We start from the raw sequence: 20,204 nt of genomic DNA on the forward strand, positions 1-20,204 counted from the left end.
ATGGACCTGACCCTGCTGAGGTGCCTTTGCATTCAGAAATCTCTGGTCTCTTGAGTTTGCTACCTCCAGTCCCCTAGAGTCTTCACTGTCAGTGAGTCCCTGTGTGCTAGGCTCAAGAATGGGAGTGGTTACACTTGGTCAGACCACTCCCTGTGGCTCTTGGCATACAATGAGTCTGCCACGGGCACAGGGCCCCATACCCTAAGTATGGACCGCTGCAAGTCCAGGGGAAGAGTGGGGCCAGAGACCTTGGGCTGTGGGCTGTGAATGCAGGGACTGGGCTTGATTCTAGACCCTTGGATGCACAGTGGGGACTGTTGCGAAGCTCCCAACCCTGGTGATGGGGTGCATGCTGGGGTCTGGGACCATGGTGACCCTGTCCCTTACCCTATCTGCTTCCTGGGGTGGGGCTATTCTTGGCCAAAGCTGGGGAGCCCAAGACGGGGGGATTCCCTCTGCTCCCTGACTTCTTTGCTCCCTCCTATCCTCAGGTCTGGGGAGTGGTGGAAGGCTCGATCCCTGGTCACCCGAAAAGAAGGCTACATCCCAAGCAATTACGTTGCCCGCGTTGACTCTCTGGAGACAGAGGAGTAAGTATTCCATTCTTCCTGCCCTGCAGAAGGAAGTACGAGCAAAATCGGTTTGTTCCTGCCTCAGGCCTTGTGCACTCATCGTGTCCCCCCGCATGACCCAGTCTTCCTAGGGGTCTGCCCTTGCCCATCTCCTTCTCACCCTTTAGGTCTCAAAGAGGCCTTTCTCCACCACCCTGTCTAAGGCGGATCCCCTCTGGGACTGTGTCACTCATGGAGACCTGAACACTTCTCACTAGCAAGAACAATCTTGTTTCTGTGGTTGCTCACACATTCCCTGCCTGCCTCCCCGCCCCCCGCCCCCAGATGGGACCATTTGAGGACAAGGACCTTGTCTGTCTGCCAGGGCACCTTCAGCACAGGTGGGCATGCAGTAGGCACTCAGTGCGTATTTGTTGACTGAAGTATATGGTCATGCCAAAGAGGGTCTTCTGGGAGGTGAGCCAGCCCACGCCTGGCCAGACATCCCTCATCTGGTTCATTCAGTAAGTATGTGCCTGCACATCACCAAGTCCTGTGCCAGACCAGGGACTTCAAGAACCAGTAAGGCACACCCCTGCCCTCAGAGAGCTCCCTGTAGCCCAGAGGGCTAGGCTGCAGCTCCTTCTCTGTATCTAGTTTGACTCTGAAAACATAAACAGTTACACGGGATTCATGCAGCCTTCCCAACAGCCAACAGACGTTTGCCGAACACCCAGCAGCCCTGTTTCAGGGACACTGGGTGACTCAGGGCTCCTCCCTGGTGATGTTCCCAGCATGGTGGGCGAGATGGGTGAGTGAAACGATGGCCATGCCACAGGGCAATGACGGATCCCATTCACAACCAGCCATTCAAGAAGTTAAAAAATGGCTGTCACTGTGGTTTTTCTCTTTTCTGCCCCCTCCCTCTGGCTCGATGGCGTTGAGGGTTTGAAATGCTGACCTATTAGAAATTCAAATGTTTGGGCTTTCCCCATCTTCAGTCATGCCCTTCTTAGTGAACATGAAACAGTGTGAAGTCGTCCCCTCTCCTACCACCGAGCCTACTGTCCTGGACCACAACCACCCCCCCGCCCCCAGCACACCCCTTACATGCTGCAGGCAGAGCTTGGTTCCTTCTTAATCCTTCTACGCTTTCTCTTGAGGCATCCAGGGCTCTGTTCCCAGACTCAGGATCTGAACACTCACAGATTGCCTGCACCCCGCCTCCCCCGGCAGCCTTAGAGGAGGTACGGGCTGGTGGGAATCCTCAAGGGCAACACAATTGCTACGTGGAAAAGACAGGGTGCAGAAAACACGTATGACGGGTTATCATTTGGGAACAAAAGGGATGACCTCATTGGTGGATCTCGGTCTTCAGTGCATCAGCCTCGCCCGGAAGGCTGGTTAAAATGCTGGTTTCTGAGCCCTGCTCCTCAACTGTCAGATTCAGAATTTGCATTTCTAACAAGTTCTCTGGTGAGGCTGATGCTTCTGGTCCCAGGACTCACCTTGAGAACCACTGACCGAAACAGACACATTGGGCTTGCTGAGCGCACTCACACGTTCTTGCATCTGTATTAAGAAACGACTAGTGGAGGGTGCCTTTGGGAAGGGCGGTCAGGGTACCGGGAAGTATGGGGGGGATAGAATCTTACTTCTTTCCCCTCCTGGAAAGAGACAACACTTCGAATGTTTCAAAATGCAAATGGTGGGGAAGGACCTAGAATAAAGGGTGAAAAGTCTTCCTTCCACCCTGTCGCCAACCAGCCACTTTCCCCTCCCCAGAAGCCAGTTTCTTATGAGTCTTCCCAAATGCTTAATACTTGTGTATGAAAATACATATATCTCCCTTTATTTTACATCAGTGGCAGATACTACCCACGCCGTCCTGCACCTTCCTTGTACAGGTGCAGTGTCCATCATGGAGACATGCTACCATCCCCTCTTAGTGGTCCTGGAAATCGTTTCCAGTCCTGGACTATAGTGACTCTCCTTGTGTATCTGTCCTTTCTTCCTTGTGCAAGATCCCTGGGATAACTTCCCAGGGGTGGGATTGCCAGGGAGACAGCTCTCACTGTGTACGCTGTTACATTACTTGACTATTTCACCATGGCACGAATCAGTTCACACATGAAAGCAGAAAAGGCAGGTGGGCGGTGTCCCATGGTGACAAAGAGCATGGGCTCCAGAGCTAGAAGGCCTGGACTTGAATCCTGCCTCTACCACTTCCCAGCTGTATGACACCAGTCAAGTAATTTGCTCTCTCCATTCCTCAGTTTTCTCTTCTATAAAATGGGGATAATAAGGGCCATGATTCCATATAATTGTTTGGTGGATAATAAGAACTTGATGAATGTTAGCTGTCTTTTCTCCCCCAGTTGATACAGAGGAAACAGGCCCAGAGGGGGAGAGTGACTTGCTCAAAGTCACACAGCAGATCTGTGGCACGTGCAAGGCCAGCTGATCTTGGGTCTTGGACATTTTCCATTACAGCTCACAAACCACTCTTCACCCTGCTGAGGGTAGGAATGGATTTCGCTGCTGCTGTGTCTTGGGTTTTTTTACTCAATATCCCAAGCAGCCAGGGAGAAAAATGAAAAGATCCAAGTATAAAATGATTGAAATCTCACATTTTAGCTTGAAAATTCATGTTGACTTTATATTCAACTTTGCACACACAGAAGAGGATACATTGTAAAGTTTACAAAGCTCAGGCCCCTACTCATATGAACCCTCTGAGACCCTGGGAGGACGCTCATGTGCGCCTGTGAAATTGGCAAAAGCAAGATTTTGACCACAGTTGGTTAAGACTGCTGTATCTTACCAGTCAGTTTTTCTATCCCTCACCATATCCCTCACCATGGTGGCATTGGAATGACCCATGGGCATTTTGTATTAATAATGCTGTATTCTTTATCTTTAAAAAAAAGTTGAGTTTTTTGTTTTTTGTTTTTTGTTTTTTTACATTTTTGGGGGGAAATCTCTCTTTTGGTATTATTTTTCTTAAAGAAAGCCTCCAAACTGTGTAAGTTTCCATCTCAGCAAACTGGATTCACTCCTGGTAAAATGTCTGTTTTTACATCAAAAGAATCGTTATTTTTCCCCAAAAGAATCTTGTGGGGAAAATCGATGCTACAGGAAGACAGGTGTTTTGGTCTCTTGGTGCCCGGTGTCAGCGGGAGAGGACCCCCTATCCCGAGCTCACACAATGCTTCTGCCCCTTTCCACCAGGTGGTTCTTCAAGGACATCAGCCGGAAGGATGCAGAGCGCCAGCTCCTGGCCCCCGGCAATGTACTGGGCTCCTTCATGATCCGGGACAGCGAGACCACCAAAGGTGACGCCAGCCCTCCCCACAGGCCTGACTGAGTCACTGCAATGCTCCAGGGGGGCTGAACAACTCACTCAGCCCACCAGACTGCTAAGTTTTCTCCTGCACTTTGCTCGAGCCTGGTTTAGGTCTTCTCAGCCCCTGTAGTTTCTGGTTGGGTCTCCAAGTGGTTGTGGACCCCCAAAAAACAGTATTTTGTTGAAGCTTGACCTTCACTAGCTTGTATTACTTAAAATACCCATCATAATATATCTTGTCCACAAGCCTGATTCCCCACTCCTTCCATAAGGAAGGAGTAGACTAGGCAGTAAGAAGAACTGCACACCAGCCTCCTCTGAGACTCTGCTTAAACTGGCATTTGTGCTGTTTTGGGGAAGTTGTGATGTTGGTGAATAACTTCCTGAAATTCTTGTGCTGTGAGGGGGCTTTCTGCTGGGTTGTCACCCAGGAAGGAAGAACAGTACCCAAAAACAAAAACTGGCATCCATTGAGGCTAATTTTTCCAAAGGAATTGTTGTCAATGAGGAGTCTCGTGATTTCCAGCTTCACACGTGGAGCGCACCTTTACTAATATGTTTAGTCTTAAAGCTGCTTGGTGCAGATTCAGTAAGTAAATTGTATAAAGTGTGACCTCACAGTACCCTGAGCAAACAATTTTGGGGACTTCCATCAAAGACATCTGCCTGGCCTTCTGCTCTCCCCCTAGATGTCCGAATTGGTCAAGCCCAAATGTGGCAGGATAACGCCACTCACCACTGTTTCAGGCCAGTGCATGTTTAGACTTTGTTTTCTCCCACGCAACAACCTCCCTTCAAGCCTCAGGGCAAGGGAAATAGGACCAAAAAAGGCAAAGGTGTACAGTCCCTGGCTTCTCCTGTCCAGCTGCTTCCAGGACAGCTGGGGGATTGATTGAGCTGGACCATCCTGCAGATAGAGGCAGGAGAACCAAGAAACCACCCCAGTCCTGCAGGGCAGGAAGGTGAGCCCGGTCCCTTGCACAGGTTCCCCACCACCACCACCACCACACACACACAATGGAGGACCCTAGGGGCCAATTTAACCAGCTTAATAAAACTGACCCCGTGAGTCCCCTGAACCCTATCCTGCTGCTTCTTGGATTCTACCCCACCCCCATCTAGTACCAGTCAAGCCAGCCTCACCTTGGCTGGCCCGGAGCCAGCCACCTGGGTTTGACTCCTGACTTCGCCACTTCCCAGCTGCATGCCTGCAAGTGAGTTAGTTCACCTGCCTGGACCTCAGTCTGCTTGCCTGTAAAATGATGGTGATCTAAAACCTCGACCTCGCACGGTTATTCATTCACTATAATGAATAACATAATGCCTTATATTCATATAATTCCAATCCATTTTGGGATGATTATTCATATTCACTCGCAGTTTATTTGGATGAAATTCTTAGAACAGTGGCTGGGATATCTGGTCACCTGTTTTTTTGGGTTTTTTTTTAAAGATTTTATTTATTTATTTGACAGACAGAGATTACAAGTAGGCAGAGAGACAGGCAGAGAGAGAGAGGAGGAAGCAGGCTACCTGCCGAGCAGAGAGCCTGATGCGAGACTCGATCCCAGGACCCTGAGATCATGACCTGAGCCGAAGGCAGAGGCTTAACCCACTGAGCCACCCAGGCGCTCCCTGGTCACCTGTTTTTTGTGCAACAATTCAAGCCTCTTCAAAATCCTATGCCATAGTGCTCACGGCACACGTAGAGCAGACCAAGAGACAAGAGAGGCTAACAGAATGCCCAAGGATGCCCAGCTTACAAACGCAGAAGCATGGTCAGGGATGAAAGAGTGCGTGTTTCTGGTCTGTGTGATGTCACGTGCATTAGGTTCCTAATGCTCCTGTCACAAGTGACCACAAACTTCATAGCTTAGACGAGGTAAATTTGTTATCCTACACTTCTGGAGGTCAGAAGTCTAAAGTCAGTCTCACCAGGCTCAAGTCAAAGTGTCTGAAGGGCTGGTTCCTTCTGGAAGCTTCAGGAAGTAATCTGATTCCTTGCCTTTGTCAACTTCTAGAGGCCACCAGTATTCCTTGGCTCATAGCCCCTTTTCCACATCCCTCCAACCTTGCGTTTCTGTCTTCACCTATCCTATGATTGACTTTGACCTTCCTCTTATAAGGACCCTGTGATTCCATCGGGGCCACCTGGACAATGCACAATAATCTGCCCATGTCCAGATCCTTCACGGGATCACACCCCCCCAAGGCCCTTTAACCACATAAGCTAACAAAGTCAGGTGCCAGCGATTAGGACACAGACATCTTTGGGGGGCGGTTGTTCAGCCTGTCACGATATCCAATGTTGACATTTATATTTTGACGTTTACATTTCAAGAATCAGAATGCATTGTGTTGTTGTTGTGGATCTTTTTCTTTGTTGGCTTCTGAGTCACCTCTTTACCAGTGTGATGTGATGTCTTGGCTATTGTGACAGATGGTAGATGATAGATCGAGATAATGAAGATGCTGCTGAGAGCCGACATATGCTGAGGGTTCACATCCTAAGTGTTTTCCAGCATTACTTCTTTTAATCATCAGGCGATGCGTTGAGGTTCGGAGGTATGAGGACCAACCCCTTTTTACAGATGAGGAGGCTGAGGCACAGAGCGGTGACAGCATCACTTGTTCAGGGTCTCACAGCTGGACGTGGAGGAGGCTGGATGAGCACCCAGATGGCCGGACCCCACAGCCCACTCTTCCCCTGTACTCCGCGGCCCCGGTGCCCACCCAGTGGGGGCGGTGGCCTTATAGGGGTGCCGGGAGCGGGTGTCAGGGTGCCGGGAGCGGGTGTCAGGGTGCTAATGATGAAGTCTTAGAATATAAGTGAGGTTCGGTGGGGTGAGATCTGGAGCTGACGACCAAGAAAAAATTCTTGAGACATCTTTGGTGCAAAATGGTGGCTTATTAAAGCATGGGGACAGGATCCCTGGGAAGAAAGAGCTGCTGCTCTGGGGCTGTGAGGAGTGGTCTATTATAAGCTTGCAAGTTGGGAGGGGGTCAGGGATGGTGTAAATCTCTAAGGGATTTTGGAAGCAAGGTTTCCAGGACCTTCAAGGGCTAGCTATTGTTGGGAAAAGGTTATTCATTACCAGTAATAAAACTTTTGTCTGAGACCCTTTAGATGTATATCAGTGGACCATATGCTTGGGAATGATTGTCAACACTCTCTTGGAGGGTTTAGAGATGAAGTTTCCAAAGCAATTGTTAAAGTAGACTACAGGATCCTGGTTGGGGGTAGGGGTCTGTCAGGCTAGGATTGCCCTTTGGCTTTAGCAAAGTCTCCAGGTGGAGGCAATTGAGTCCCTAGAGGAACATCATTCTGCCTTTTTCAAGGGCTTGTCAGTGGGTAAGGAAATTTAATAATTTTTCTTCTGCCTCTGTTTCCCACATCACTAACATGAGGTGGCAGGGAACTGACATCCCGCTCCTGATGGGTTTTTCACTGGCCCTTGCAGGAAGCTATTCTCTGTCTGTGCGAGACTACGACCCCCAGCACAGGGACACGGTGAAGCATTACAAGATCCGGACCCTGGACAGCGGGGGCTTCTACATCTCCCCACGGAGCACATTCAGCACCCTGCAGGAGCTGGTGGCCCACTACAAGAGTGAGTCCTCCCCAGGGCCGCATCCCAACCAGGGTGAACCCATCTCCCCAGAATCCTAGTGAGGGGTGCGCTGTGGCCTCTGAGGCCTGCTGAGCTCTTCCTGACCCTCCCCAGACACATAGCTGCTTGGAGGCTCCAGAAGTCTTAGGCCTGTTGAGCAGTAGGGTTGAGAGACATCTCATCATGTCCTGTGCTTGTGTCTCCGCTGGTGGTAACCCACTGGAACCCTGGCCACAGGCAGTGGCCCGGGCAGGGAGGCCTTCGAGGGGAACCTTCAGGCTAGCTGCCCTCGACTGACCAGGGGCTATGTTCCAGAGGGGAGTGACGGACTCTGCCAGAAGCTGACAGTGCCCTGCGTGTCCTCCAAGCCCCAGAAGCCATGGGAGAAAGATGCCTGGGAGATCCCCCGGGAATCCCTCAAGATGGAGAAGAAACTTGGAGCCGGGCAGTTTGGGGAAGTCTGGATGGGTAAGGACCCAGGGCCAGAGGGTGGAGGGAGGGCAGAACGAAGGAGGTCATTGCTTCCAGGAAGAGTCAGAGGCAGAGTGGTGATGCCACCCTGCCTGGGTGGGGAGATTTGAATAAGAATCATAAAGGAGCAATTCAACTGATAGCAACCACATTGTCTTGCTGTGCAAACACTGATTTGCTTTTGAGGTCAGTCTTGTTGGGGTCCAAATCTCCCTTCTGGGAAGGAGGAGTTCCAGGTGAGGGATCTACTCCCCCTCCCCAGTACGGAGCCGAAACGCTCCCCTAGTATGGGGTTGAGATCATCAAAGTCCTCTTAGGAGGATGGAAACTAAGTGGGGAAATGTAGTTTGAGATTTTTCAGGTATGTTCAGTGTTGGCAACTGATAAGCAAGCTGCCCTGAGTCCCCATCATGTGCCCAGTGCCACGCTAGGGCATTGTGGGGCTCTAAAAAGACATGCACCGTCTCTGTCATCCTGCCCCTAATAAGAACAGCGATGCCTGCTTTGCAGAATGCGGGGTAGATGCAATGCCTGGCCCAGTACCCGGTGCACTCCACCATGCTCCTCGTGGGAGTGAAGACAACTTACAGAGATGCAAACAATTCAGCAAGAAAAAAAATAAGCTTAAAACCCACACATTTCAACTCCATTTACTGAGACCCTGCTGTGTGCCAGGCATTGAATAAGAGAATGTGGCTGAGTGATAAGTTTGAAAAACTAAAAATTTTATATATGAAGGCCTTAGACTCTCACTACAGGAAGACCGCAAATCTAGATTTGAGCTTCCTGGCAGCCAAGGCAAAAATGGAAACACAAGTAATTATGAGATTTACATGATCAACAAGATGAGGCAGGAGTGGGGTGACTTCAGTCTCTGCGGTGGGAGGAGGAAATTGATTGATATGCAGGCTGACTGGTGTACAAAAGGAGGGGGGCGGAGTTTGGTGAATCCTGTGGGGCTTTGTGGACCATGATGAGATGGGTCATTTAATTGAGAGCAGTGTTACAATTAAAGCATTTTAAGCAAAGATGGTGTGTGTGTGTACGCACATATGTGCGCGCACACACGCATATGCAAGTAACAGTCTGAGTGAGGTTTGGAGGTTATTGAATCCCTACCACAGCCCTTGAAAGGAAACCACAGTTCAGAGAGGTTAAGTGACTTGCCCAAGGGCACACAGCTAGGAAGTAGTGAACCAGCCTTCTAACCCACATCTTTCTGAGGCCAAAGCCTGTGCCTCCCTTTCCTTCTCTGAGGGCTGAGATGAGCAGGGAAGGCCTTCTGGAGGAAACAGACCTGCTGTGGGGCCTCCCAGGGCCATGGGGGAAGGAGCAGTGGGTTCTGACGATCTTTCCTGTTCCCTCCCCTGCTCCAGCCACCTACAACAAGCACACCAAGGTGGCTGTGAAGACGATGAAGCCAGGGAGCATGTCGGTGGAGGCCTTCCTGGCAGAGGCCAACCTGATGAAGACTCTGCAGCACGACAAGCTAGTGAAGCTGCACGCGGTGGTCACAGAGGAACCCATCTACATCATCACGGAGTTCATGGCCAAAGGTGCTACACTCAGGGTGCTGGGGATGCAGGCAGTGGCTCTTACTGGTCAACTGCAGACTCAAATGTAACCCTGCCCTCCAGATGCCCCAGTCTGGCCAGGAGCTCTTCTGACAATTACTCTTTGAAATTGACTACTTGGGCCTTGACAGGCAACGGCCCAGCCCTGCTCCTTAATGCGTTAATGCACTGAAACTGTTCAAGGGGATGCCAGGAGAATGGGAGCTCACGGGGCTACAGGAGAGGGGAGTGGGGCCAGCACCCCTCTGGGTGATGGTAGAAGAGGCTTATGGGTTCACAATAAGCCTTTGAGGCTGGGGGCAGCTCCCTGCCTCACCCGCAGTCTTCCCGGTCTGGACCAATGCTCTGGGAAAGAGAACTGGTGAAGCCTTCCCTCCAGGCTGCCCTGACCCCGCCTGCCCATGATCCAAGATTTCCCAGGGATTTTTTTTTTTTTTTTTTTTTTAGGCCACCACTTCACCACCATCTTCAATCCTTGCCCATTTATCGATAAACAGAACATCTCACGCAACGTCATTGCGTGTGATTTTGAAATTTTCATTTTCTAAATACACAATTATGCCAGCGCGGGGAAACCACAGGCCGCTCTGGTCATCGGGGCTCAGAAAACTCCCTCAGTCGAAGAAACCATGATTGCCCCCATCTAGTAATCACCAGTAAATCATTTTTTTTGTTTAAAGGGAATTTTATACATTTATTTTTAGTAAATCATTTTTAAAACACATTTTAAAACTCTAGTTCATAACCACCAGGAGTGGTAAATAAATATTTTTATTTAAATCCATGACTATGAGCAATTTTAACCGTGCACCAAAGAAGTGTGAGAACTGACTGGCATGTATTGCTTCCCCTCCCCCCACAGGAAGCCTGCTGGACTTCCTGAAAAGTACGGAGGGCAGCAAGCAGCCATTGCCCAAGCTCATTGACTTCTCAGCCCAGGTGAGAGTCTAAGGGGACCTTGGCGGCCCAGGGTGGGGGGGGAGAAATTCTGTGATCTCTTTAACATGTTTATTGGACACGTGCTATAATAGTGTAAATAGTAGTAAATAGGAAATAGCAATTTCTCTCCTCTAGGTGACTCTATTGTAAGAGTACAGGGTATAATACACATAATATAACAATGGTATTAATCCATTGTTTATGTTACTGGTGAGGCTTCCGGTCAGCAGTAGGCTATTAGTAGTTCGGTTTGGGGGGAGACAGAAGTCGTATGTGGGGTTCTGGCTGTGTAGGGGTCCTGACCCTCGTGTTGTTCAAGAGTCAACTGTATACTTTCTGTATGTGTCTTGCCTGTACTAACTCATTTGGCCCTCACATCAACCTTAGAGGGTAGGATTTTTCTTATATATATATTTTTTAAGATTTTATTTATTTATTTGAGAGAGAGAGAACACAGGGTACAGGAGAGGGCCAGAGGGAGAGGGAGAAACAAACTGCCCGCTGAGCATGGAGCCAGCCACCAGGGACTTGAACTTGGACCCCAGGACCAAACCTGAGCTGAAGGCAGTTGCTTAACGGACTGAGACCCCCAGGTGCCCCTTTATTATCTATTCTTATGTAACGGACTCATCCAAAGCTTAGTGGCTTGAAACCACAGCTTATTATTTCTTGTGATGCTGCTTGTTGACTGGGATTGGCTGGGTGGCTCTTCTACTCCCTCTGGTGAGACTGAGATCAGTCATGTGAATGGACTCTGCTGAGAGCTTGTCTGGGACTAGAATGTTCTAGAATGTTTGTCATGGGGACCCATCCTCTGGGATCACTCTCCTGTGGCTCATCACTCAGTAGTCCAGCCAGAGCTTCTTTACAGCATAGTGGCTAGGTTCCAAGAGGGAGTGTTCCAAGGGGTCGAGCCCTAATGTGCAAGCCCTTGTGAATCCTCTGCTCCCATCATTCTTGCTACTTTTCACTGGCCAAAGTATGGCCCACGACCCAGCCAAGGCTCAGGATAGGAGGGGGCTGCACAAAGGCATGAGTCCCAGGAGGCACAGTCCACGGAGGGCCACCAGTGTAACAGCCAGAGATAGTTCCTATTTTACAGAATAGGAAAGTTAGGCCTGGAGAAGCAGTTGACTACAGATGAACTTTACCTCTCTCATCTTCCCTTCACTCTCTACAGCTCTTCTTACCCCCAGCTTGAGTATTTTTCGCTTCTCCCCTCTCTGTGGGAAAACAGGGGAGGAAGGGATGCTATGGGAGGACATACTGGAGCATTTAGCCTGATCCAGGAGCAACCCAAGAAGGCTTCCCAGAGGAAGTGGCTTCTGGGCTGAACCCTGAAGGATGAGTGGAAGTTAGACAGCTGAACTGGAGAGAGGAGGGTATTCTAGATGGAAGAAACAGCCTGTGCCAAAGCCCATGGGGAAAAGCAAAAGAGCAGGGCCTCGTAAGCTAGTACCTGGGACTGGCAAAGATGAGAGGGGAATGGTTTGCAGCCTGGAGAGTGTTAAGGGAAACCTACCTAGGACCCTTAGGCTGTGCCTAAGGCAGAACTCATTTGAGTATGTAAATCTCAGGAGAGGGAGGAATGTCCAGAGATCAAAATAAATAAATAAATAAATAAATGGCTTTAAATTTTGTAGCCTGGAATGCCAGAGGCATATGGAAATCAAGGCCTGGTATTTTCACTTTAATGGACCCTGTCCCTAGGGAAATAGTAGTCTGGCCTATAACTAACTTATAACCATCAAACTGGCAGAAATCTTACTGGGGGAGAGTCAGCCTGGACAAATGCCATTCTCCCTGCTTCACAGATGGGAAAACAGAAACCAAAGGAGGGAAGGAGGATCCTGATCCTTATAGGTCCAGGAGTAGAGGGCTCAGGGAGAGGAAGGAGGCAACCTGGGACCAGGTCTTCACTTCCAGTCCTAGAAAGGCAGATGGTGTAGAACATGCCTCACCTGAGCACTGGCTATATGGGCCTCAGACCTACCACATGCCTCAGTGTCTTCATTTGTCAAATGAGGGAATTAGACCACATCTATGCTTTCCAAGTTCAAAAGTGTTTTTTTTTTTAAAGATTTTATTTATTTATTTGACAGACAGAGATCACAAGTAGGCAGAGAGGCAGGCAGAGAGAGAGATGGGGAAGCAGGCTCCCACTGAGCAGAGAGCCCGATGTGGGGCTCAATTCCAGGACCCTGAGATCATGACCTGAGCCAAAGACAGAGGCTTTAACCCACTGAGCCACCCAAGCACCCCCAAAAGTCTTTTGTAAAGCCCTAGCTTTGTTGGTCAAGTGAACTCTTGTACAGTTGATGAGTATTTTAAAATAAATCAAAACAGAGTTGCTCAGATTGGAGGGGGTGCCCAACCCCAACCAGCAAACCCGAGGAATTACTAGGATTCTGTTGGAAGAGCCCAGATTAGGCCCTTCCAGCTCTGATTTTGTGGTTCCCTGATACTCTCAGAAGGAAACCCAAATTGTTGTTGTTTTTCAAATCCAAGTTTTAATGCCCAACATAATGGCAGCCTTCTTGGTGGTCATGAAATATCACCACTTCATCACCCCCTCCTTCTTAGACCAACCCTGAACCCAGTGAGCCTCTCTGTTATTCATTCAACCCTTGAGAAGCAACACTGTGTAAACCCCTGGATTAGTAGTCACATAGAGTTTTGGTTTTGATCCCAGCTCTGCCTGTGTTGCTTTGAGCCAGTTGCTTAACCTCTCTGAATATGCCACCTTCCTCACCAGGGAGCATGAATAGCCCTGATTGAAGTGAATACCTATAAGCCAGACACTGTTCACACCCTTGTGTAGGCTGAGAGGATTCATCCTCACCACCCCCCAGAAACAGGTTCTGTTGTCATCCTCATTCTACAGAGAAAAAAAGAAAAGCATAGAAGAGGGAAGTAGCTTGCTGGAGGTCCCAGAGCTGTGGGGCTCAGGCTGAGTTGGTCCAACATCAGATTAAGTCCAGCGTTCCTTAGGCAGTATCCTCTAGTCTCCTAAATTGGGTTAATCCCACCTGCTCCACCGCGTGCATGTGACAATCAATAAATTACATGAATGTCTGCTGTGAGTACTGAAAAAATGTACCTAGCAGAATTAGTGCCAAAATCAAGGCCAAAACCCAGGTAGCGTGATGGATCAGTGCACAGACCCTGAGCAGGGATGCTGGAGGTCCACTCCTCATCTCCACTTGGACCAGTTACTTATTTCTCTAGAATTCAGCTTTCTTGCCATATGGCTGATAGCAGCCTTACCACTCCCAAGCACAGAGCAAATGCTATTTAAGCTCAAATATCATCTTGTAACAAATGAATGAGCTACAATACCTGTCATTAGCATAATAGCTCTTGTTAATTGTTCTGTTGTCTGAGGACTCCTCATTAATCCCGCTCCCCTCCCCCCTCTGCCTCCTGCAAGACCTTGTCTCATCTCACCGCAGGCTTGTAACTCCGAGCAAAATCAGTCTCAAATTTTTGCTGGAAAAGTCTGAAGCCTCACACCTCGGTTCCGGTAGCCATCGGGTGCCCCCTGCTGGCCACTTTCTGCAAGTGCGCCACCCTCTTGCCTCCGACCTTGAGCAAGCTTGTGTCTTGGTTTGGTCTGTCTTGGCAGGCTCCCACACCTCACCCCCAAAATCTCACAAGATTGCACCCAGCTGTAGTCCTCCAAGCACGGGAGTTCTGCAGTAATTACAGGAAACATGGGGCACAGGGACTGGAAATCTGCAGAATGGTTTGAGTCTGACATTGAGAATTTTCCTGGTGGGATGATCTGGAAAAAGTCTCCCCCAACTCTGTAAAACAGAGATTGTAGTAACACCTGGCTCGAGGAGCTCAAAGGCCAGTTTGTAAGCCACAAGTGCTGTTTTCTGGGTGTCTGGGTGTTAATTATAAGCTTCTTTATGAGGGTTAATGCACAAGCCCTTGAGAAAGGTCCTTAAGGAAAAATCAGGATTTTAGGGACATGTTGTGAATGAGAATTCTCTATACAGTCTTTTATTCATTCAGCAGCCATGATGGCATTAAAATATACATGAGATCATGTCACACTCCTGCTCGAGGACTTCTACCATCTTCCCATCATGCTTAGAATACAATCCAACCTCTTCTCCAAACCTAGAAGGTTCTTCACAGTCAGCAGCCTCCCTCTCAACCTTGACTCCCATCATCCTGCACCCCCCCATGACAACTTCTGCTTAGCTACCTGTTCCATGAACACCCAAATTCATTCCTACCTCCGGGCCTTTGCACATGATGTTCTCACTCTCTGCCAGGAATGCTCTTATTTGACATACTTATTATCACCACTCAGATCTTTGCTAAAATTTCACCTCCTCAAGGCAGCCTTCCCTGACTACTCAATCCAAAACAGCTCTCTATACTCATGTCCTGCTATCCTGCTTTATCCTTTATGACACTTACTACTACCCACAGGGGCCTTGCCTGGCTCACCAGCTGTTCAAATAATATGCCTGGCACCCATGAGACACTCAGTAGATATTTGTTGAATGAATACATGAATTTTCCCTACCCAGGCTTAAAGATGAAGAAGGTACAAGAGATACAGCAGAATATGACATTAGCCTAGGTTGTCCCCCAGAAAGAAGGTTGGGGATGAGAGGATCTCATAGTATTCTGGTATGTGTATATAGGTCCTGGGGAAATAATACTCTTTCCTCAAAGTAGTCTCTGGAAGTCTTGGAATCCCAGAAAAGCCCCCAAAGAGACCCAGGTCCTGAGATATCCCCCCAGCCTAGATGGGGAGATAGAGAAATTCCAGACTGAGCTCAGGACCCTTCCATAAGAAAGGGGAAGCACATGCATTTTAACTCCTCTTATGTTTTTGGGTGGGACCTATTTTGGGCTGGGCCAGATGTGAGGATGTCTCTGTTTTGGGTGGAGATTGCAGAAGGCATGGCCTTCATCGAGCAGAGGAATTACATTCACCGAGATCTCCGAGCTGCCAATATCCTGGTCTCTGCATCCCTGGTGTGTAAGATCGCCGACTTTGGCCTGGCACGTGTCATCGAGGACAATGAGTACACAGCTCGGGAAGGTAGGGAGCACTGCCAAAGTATCCATGGGGCCCTCGTGGACGGATTATGAGCACTGAGAGCTGAGATATGTCTCAGTATTAGTTTGATGTTAGTGAGCTTGCTGGAGTCCTTCCGGATAGAGTATCCTGACCCGTAGACTCTCATACCCAGTGACTCAGATCAATTTTAGCCTGAGCTAGCCAAGTGCATGTTAAAATTAAGGGTGAGAGCAACTTTATGCGTAATAGGCAAAAACTAGGAAGAATCCAACTATCCGTGAATAGTGGAATGGATATATAAATTGTGGTACATTTATGTAATATAATACTATGCAGCAATGAAAAATTACAAACCAATGCTCCAGGCAACAAAATGGTTCATTCTCACAGATGTAATATTGAAATGAAAGAAATCAGATCCCCCCCAAAACGTAGATGCCACCATTTATATAAAATTCAGAAACAGGCAAACTTGTGTATGAACAGCAACACGATTCTTGACAGCCAAAAAGTAGAAGCAACAAAAGCACATTATTCGGCCACAATAAAGAAGGGACGGACTGATGGATGCTGACTGTGGATAAACTTCCAGAACATGGTGTTAAGTGACAAAGACTGCATATTGTATGACTCCATTTATACCAGTCCTTGAGGACTCTCCTCTTCAGGGGCTGTAGTTTCCTGGGGTATGAGCTGAATCAATGAGGTGGCCCAGAGTGTCACCACCCCTGGCACCCCCAGAGCCCTCTGCCCTTTCCTCTCCCCTCTAGACATCTGTCCTTAGGATTGATGGCCCTTGCTACCGTGGAGGCCAGACAGAGGGACAAAGTCAGCAGCTGTGCCCCTGTCCTGCTCCCCACCCTAGCATACACCCAGCCCTGACTGCTCCCAGACTCTCCCTGACTCTGCTCTGTCCAACCCCACAGGGGCCAAGTTCCCCATCAAGTGGACAGCTCCTGAAGCCATCAACTTTGGCTCTTTCACCATCAAGTCAGACGTCTGGTCCTTTGGTATTCTGCTGATGGAGATCGTCACCTATGGCCGGATCCCTTACCCAGGTAGCGAAGGGGGCATAGCTTGTGGGTGCTTCCATGGCCCAGTCTGGGTGTCTTCTCTTGTTAGTGTGTCCATTCAGACAGTTCTTGGTCCTTGCCCCCAACCTCCCCTCACCTGCCCCATCACAGTCAAAGGTACCACCATCCATCCAGTTTCTTAAGCTGAAAATCTGGAGGCTTCCTTGGCCCTCCCTTTTCTCTCACCCCTTCCTACATCCAAGCAGTCCCAAGGTTCTGGCCACTTGTCTCCAAAATACATGCTCATGTCTAACTCCTCTGCCTCCACCTACATCCAGGCCAACATCATCTCCCACCTTGATGGCACGGTGGCCTCCTACATGGTCTCCCTGCATTTGTCCCTCTCCTCCACAGGCCATTCTCCACTGAGGCCAGAGGGATCTTTCTAGAATTGTGAAACAGATCTTGTCCCTTTTCCACCTCTAACTCTTTAATGATCTTTCATTGTAGTTGGGACAAAATCTCAAACTTCTAATTATAGCTTGCAGTTCCCACATGATTCAGTGCCTGCCTCCTTCTCCAGCTTCATCTCAGTCTGTACCCACCATCCTGTCATCTAAAGTATCATAATGCCCCTCCCTTCTCATTCATAATATCCCATATGGTCTCATTCAGAGTATTCATTGCAATTGATAACCCTATTTCATTGTAATTGAAAAATTAATATTTTCCCTACCAGACACTGAGCTCCATGAAGCCAGAAATCATGTCTGTACTCCTCACTAGTGTATGTGCCGACCTGTACGCTTGGCATATGGTGGGTGATTAATAACCACTTGCTGAATGAATTAATTTATCCCCATGCCTATGGGCAGCACCCTACGCTGAGTAGACCATGTAGTTACAAAGATATACCCAACATGTGGATTGCCTGAGACTCTATAAATAATGTTACTCTCTGTTCCTTTCTGGTTGGGATGTCTCCTGGGTTATCTGTAGCCAGAACACTGGGGAGAGGGAGAAAGGCAGATAAAAGATTCCCTGACTTTGTATATAAACCATCCTGAATTTGAATCTCACCCCAACAACAATTACACTTTGAGAAATTCACTTCACTTCTCCTACCTTGGTGTCTTTACCTTTAAAAAATACAGGTAATGATATCTACCTTGCAGAAGTGGTTGTGAAGATTAGATAAAGAGGTGTAGACAGTTGGTTCATTCATTGGTATTGATCAAATCCCTCCTGTGTGTTAGACACTGAGGAGATGGTGAAACCAGCATGTTCTAGTGTGGAGGGACACACACACATCAGACACACACTCCCAGCTGGAGAGGACTGCTGAGCAGAAAATGAAGCAGGACGAGTGAGAGGGAGTGACATGGGCCGACTGTGGTGTTCCCCAGCTCCTGTCAGAGTGGGTCCTACTGGAGTTGAAAGACAGCTCAGTGACGAACTAGGGGAAAGAGTCCAGGGGAAAGAGTCCAGTTAGAAGACACCGCTAGCTTAGGCTCTGAGGTGTGTTTGAAGAAAGACAGAGAAGCCTGGTAGCTGGAGACAAGGAATGAGAGCAGATAGTGAACGATGGGGCTGGCAGGGGCCAGATCAGGGAGTGCCCATGGCCATGGTAAAGAGTGTGGACTGTGGATGTTCGTCTAAGTGTATGGAAGCCATTGGAGGGTCTGGGGCAGGGAAGTGGCATCATCTGATCTCCATCTTTAAGTGATGTTTTGGTTCAGCATGGAGAATAGATTGGGGATTGAGGAGAAGGTAACAGTCACAGCAGTGGGATGGGGGCAAGTGGTGGAGACAGAGGTAAGTTGGTGGGTTGATGCTATGTTTCAAAAGAAGGGGAAAATGTGACTTGCTGATGAGGAAGGAGAGAGAGAAGAATCACGGTTGATCCTCTTGGTTTTAGTTGAGCAGCTGGGTAGGTGATGGGCTGGGGCTAGAAATTCAAGAGTTCTGGTTTAGTCCTGTTAAAATCGAGGTGACGTGTCACATCCAAGGAAAGATGTTGGAGGAAGCACTCGGATATATGAGTTTGGGGCTGAAGACTCGTAATATAAGATTGGGCATCACAGGCATGTAGAAGATTGTTTTTCAGGATATCTCAGATAAACTTCAACTGAACAAGTAAATGGTCCCAAACACAGAGTGACTCTGAGACAGGCTGCCTGTTTACTTTGGTTTACACTGCCTATATTGTGATTTATCCCTCTGGTCTTGAGGATACACCAGTAAGAGCCAGGCAATGGGTTATGGAACCTATATCCATGAGGACACATTAGGCTGTAAGGAACAAAATAACCAAGAGTGGCAAAAACTATAGGCAAGTTATCAGTCTCCATGAGGAGGAGTCTGGCATTGGTGACTGGCTAGTTCGGTGCTCAGCAGCACTCAGGACTGTGGTTAGCTTCTCTGTGATTGTCCTCCAAGGATCATGTTGTTCCTCGGTGTCACCGAAAGAGGAAGGGTGTATCTTCCAAGGGAGGAACACCTTTCCTGGTAGCCTTCCGGAACAATACTCCTCAGCTCCCATTGGCCAAAACTGGGTGCCACGCCCCCACCCTAGTTGTTAGGGACGCTGGCTTTCACAGAGGGGCTCAGCTCCCAAGGGAGGTGGGAAGTGATGGCTGTGGGGGAGGTCACGGTGTCTGTCACCCCGGGTTTCCCTGTCCCAATCCCTCCCTTTTTAATTCCATGGCTCCTTCCCAGGGATGACAAACCCAGAGGTGATCCGGGCGCTGGAGCGCGGGTACCGCATGCCTCGACCGGAGAATTGCCCTGAGGAGCTCTACAGCATCATGACGCGCTGCTGGAAGAACCGCCCTGAGGAGCGGCCCACCTTCGAATACATCCAGAGCGTGCTGGACGACTTCTACACGGCCACCGAGAGCCAGTACCAGCAGCAGCCATGATGGGCGAATCCGGGCGGGGCCAGGTACCCAGCTGATGCCTAAGGGGTGGCTTTTAGGGCCGCCTGCCTGGTCCTGCTCACCGTTCCCCACAGACACCGGCCCACCCCACCTCGGTCCAGCCACAGTTGCGCATCTGTCAAGTGGTTTGAACTGGACAGTCTCTTTTTGACTCCAGCGGTCTACCATCTGCCATCCTCAGGAGACCCCAGGTTGATATGTCTATTGCCTGGGACAGCTGGATTCCAGTTACCGCTGTGGTTGCCATGGGAAACTTTAAAAATAATGGAATAAATATTTAAATAAAAGACACAAAGGCTAAAGGCTTTACTGACAGATCGGCCTGTCTTGTCCTGCCAGTTCGTGACTATCCTCTATATGCCTTTTTGCTGGATGACACATCAGAGAAGAGGAAGGACCCTTCCAAAGACCAGGAGTATGAAGAGAAGTGGGGTCCAAGGCTTCCGAGGTTTCTAACTGCCCAACCCCCACCCTCGGCGATTAGTCACTCGCTGTGTTAGTTTCCTATGGCTTCTGTAACAAATGACCACAACCTTGGTGGCTTAAAAACACAAATTCATTATCTTACAGTTCCAGAGGCAGATGTCTGAAATGGATTTAGCAAGGCTGTGTGCCTTTCGGAGCCTCTAGGGGAGAACTCATTTCCTTGCCTTTTCTAGCTTCGGGAGGCTGACATGTCCCCGGACTCTAGCTTCTCTTATACTCATCACTTC

The 20,204-nt window shown here is 49.0% G+C and overlaps 1 protein-coding gene across 2 annotated transcripts in view; it reads left to right on the plus strand.

Annotated features, from left to right (window-relative positions):
* The window catches only part of HCK (HCK proto-oncogene, Src family tyrosine kinase), a 38,951-nt gene extending 19,145 nt beyond the window's left edge, over nt 1-19,806 (plus strand). For both annotated transcript variants that reach the window (XM_045980361.1, XM_045980360.1), the window contains 9 exons: nt 492-590; nt 3,783-3,886; nt 7,359-7,508; nt 7,824-7,976; nt 9,356-9,535; nt 10,416-10,492; nt 15,407-15,560; nt 16,466-16,597; nt 19,271-19,806. In XM_045980361.1, the coding sequence (XP_045836317.1) occupies nt 492-590; nt 3,783-3,886; nt 7,359-7,508; nt 7,824-7,976; nt 9,356-9,535; nt 10,416-10,492; nt 15,407-15,560; nt 16,466-16,597; nt 19,271-19,473 (1,252 nt within the window). In that variant the 3' untranslated portion in view covers nt 19,474-19,806. The remainder of the gene's footprint in view (nt 1-491; nt 591-3,782; nt 3,887-7,358; nt 7,509-7,823; nt 7,977-9,355; nt 9,536-10,415; nt 10,493-15,406; nt 15,561-16,465; nt 16,598-19,270) is intronic.
* The last annotated feature ends 398 nt before the right edge of the window (nt 19,807-20,204 follow it).

The sequence above is a fragment of the Meles meles genome, chromosome 16, assembly GCF_922984935.1.
Source record: "Meles meles chromosome 16, mMelMel3.1 paternal haplotype, whole genome shotgun sequence".
In the NCBI taxonomy this organism is placed as follows: Eukaryota; Metazoa; Chordata; class Mammalia; order Carnivora; family Mustelidae; genus Meles; species Meles meles.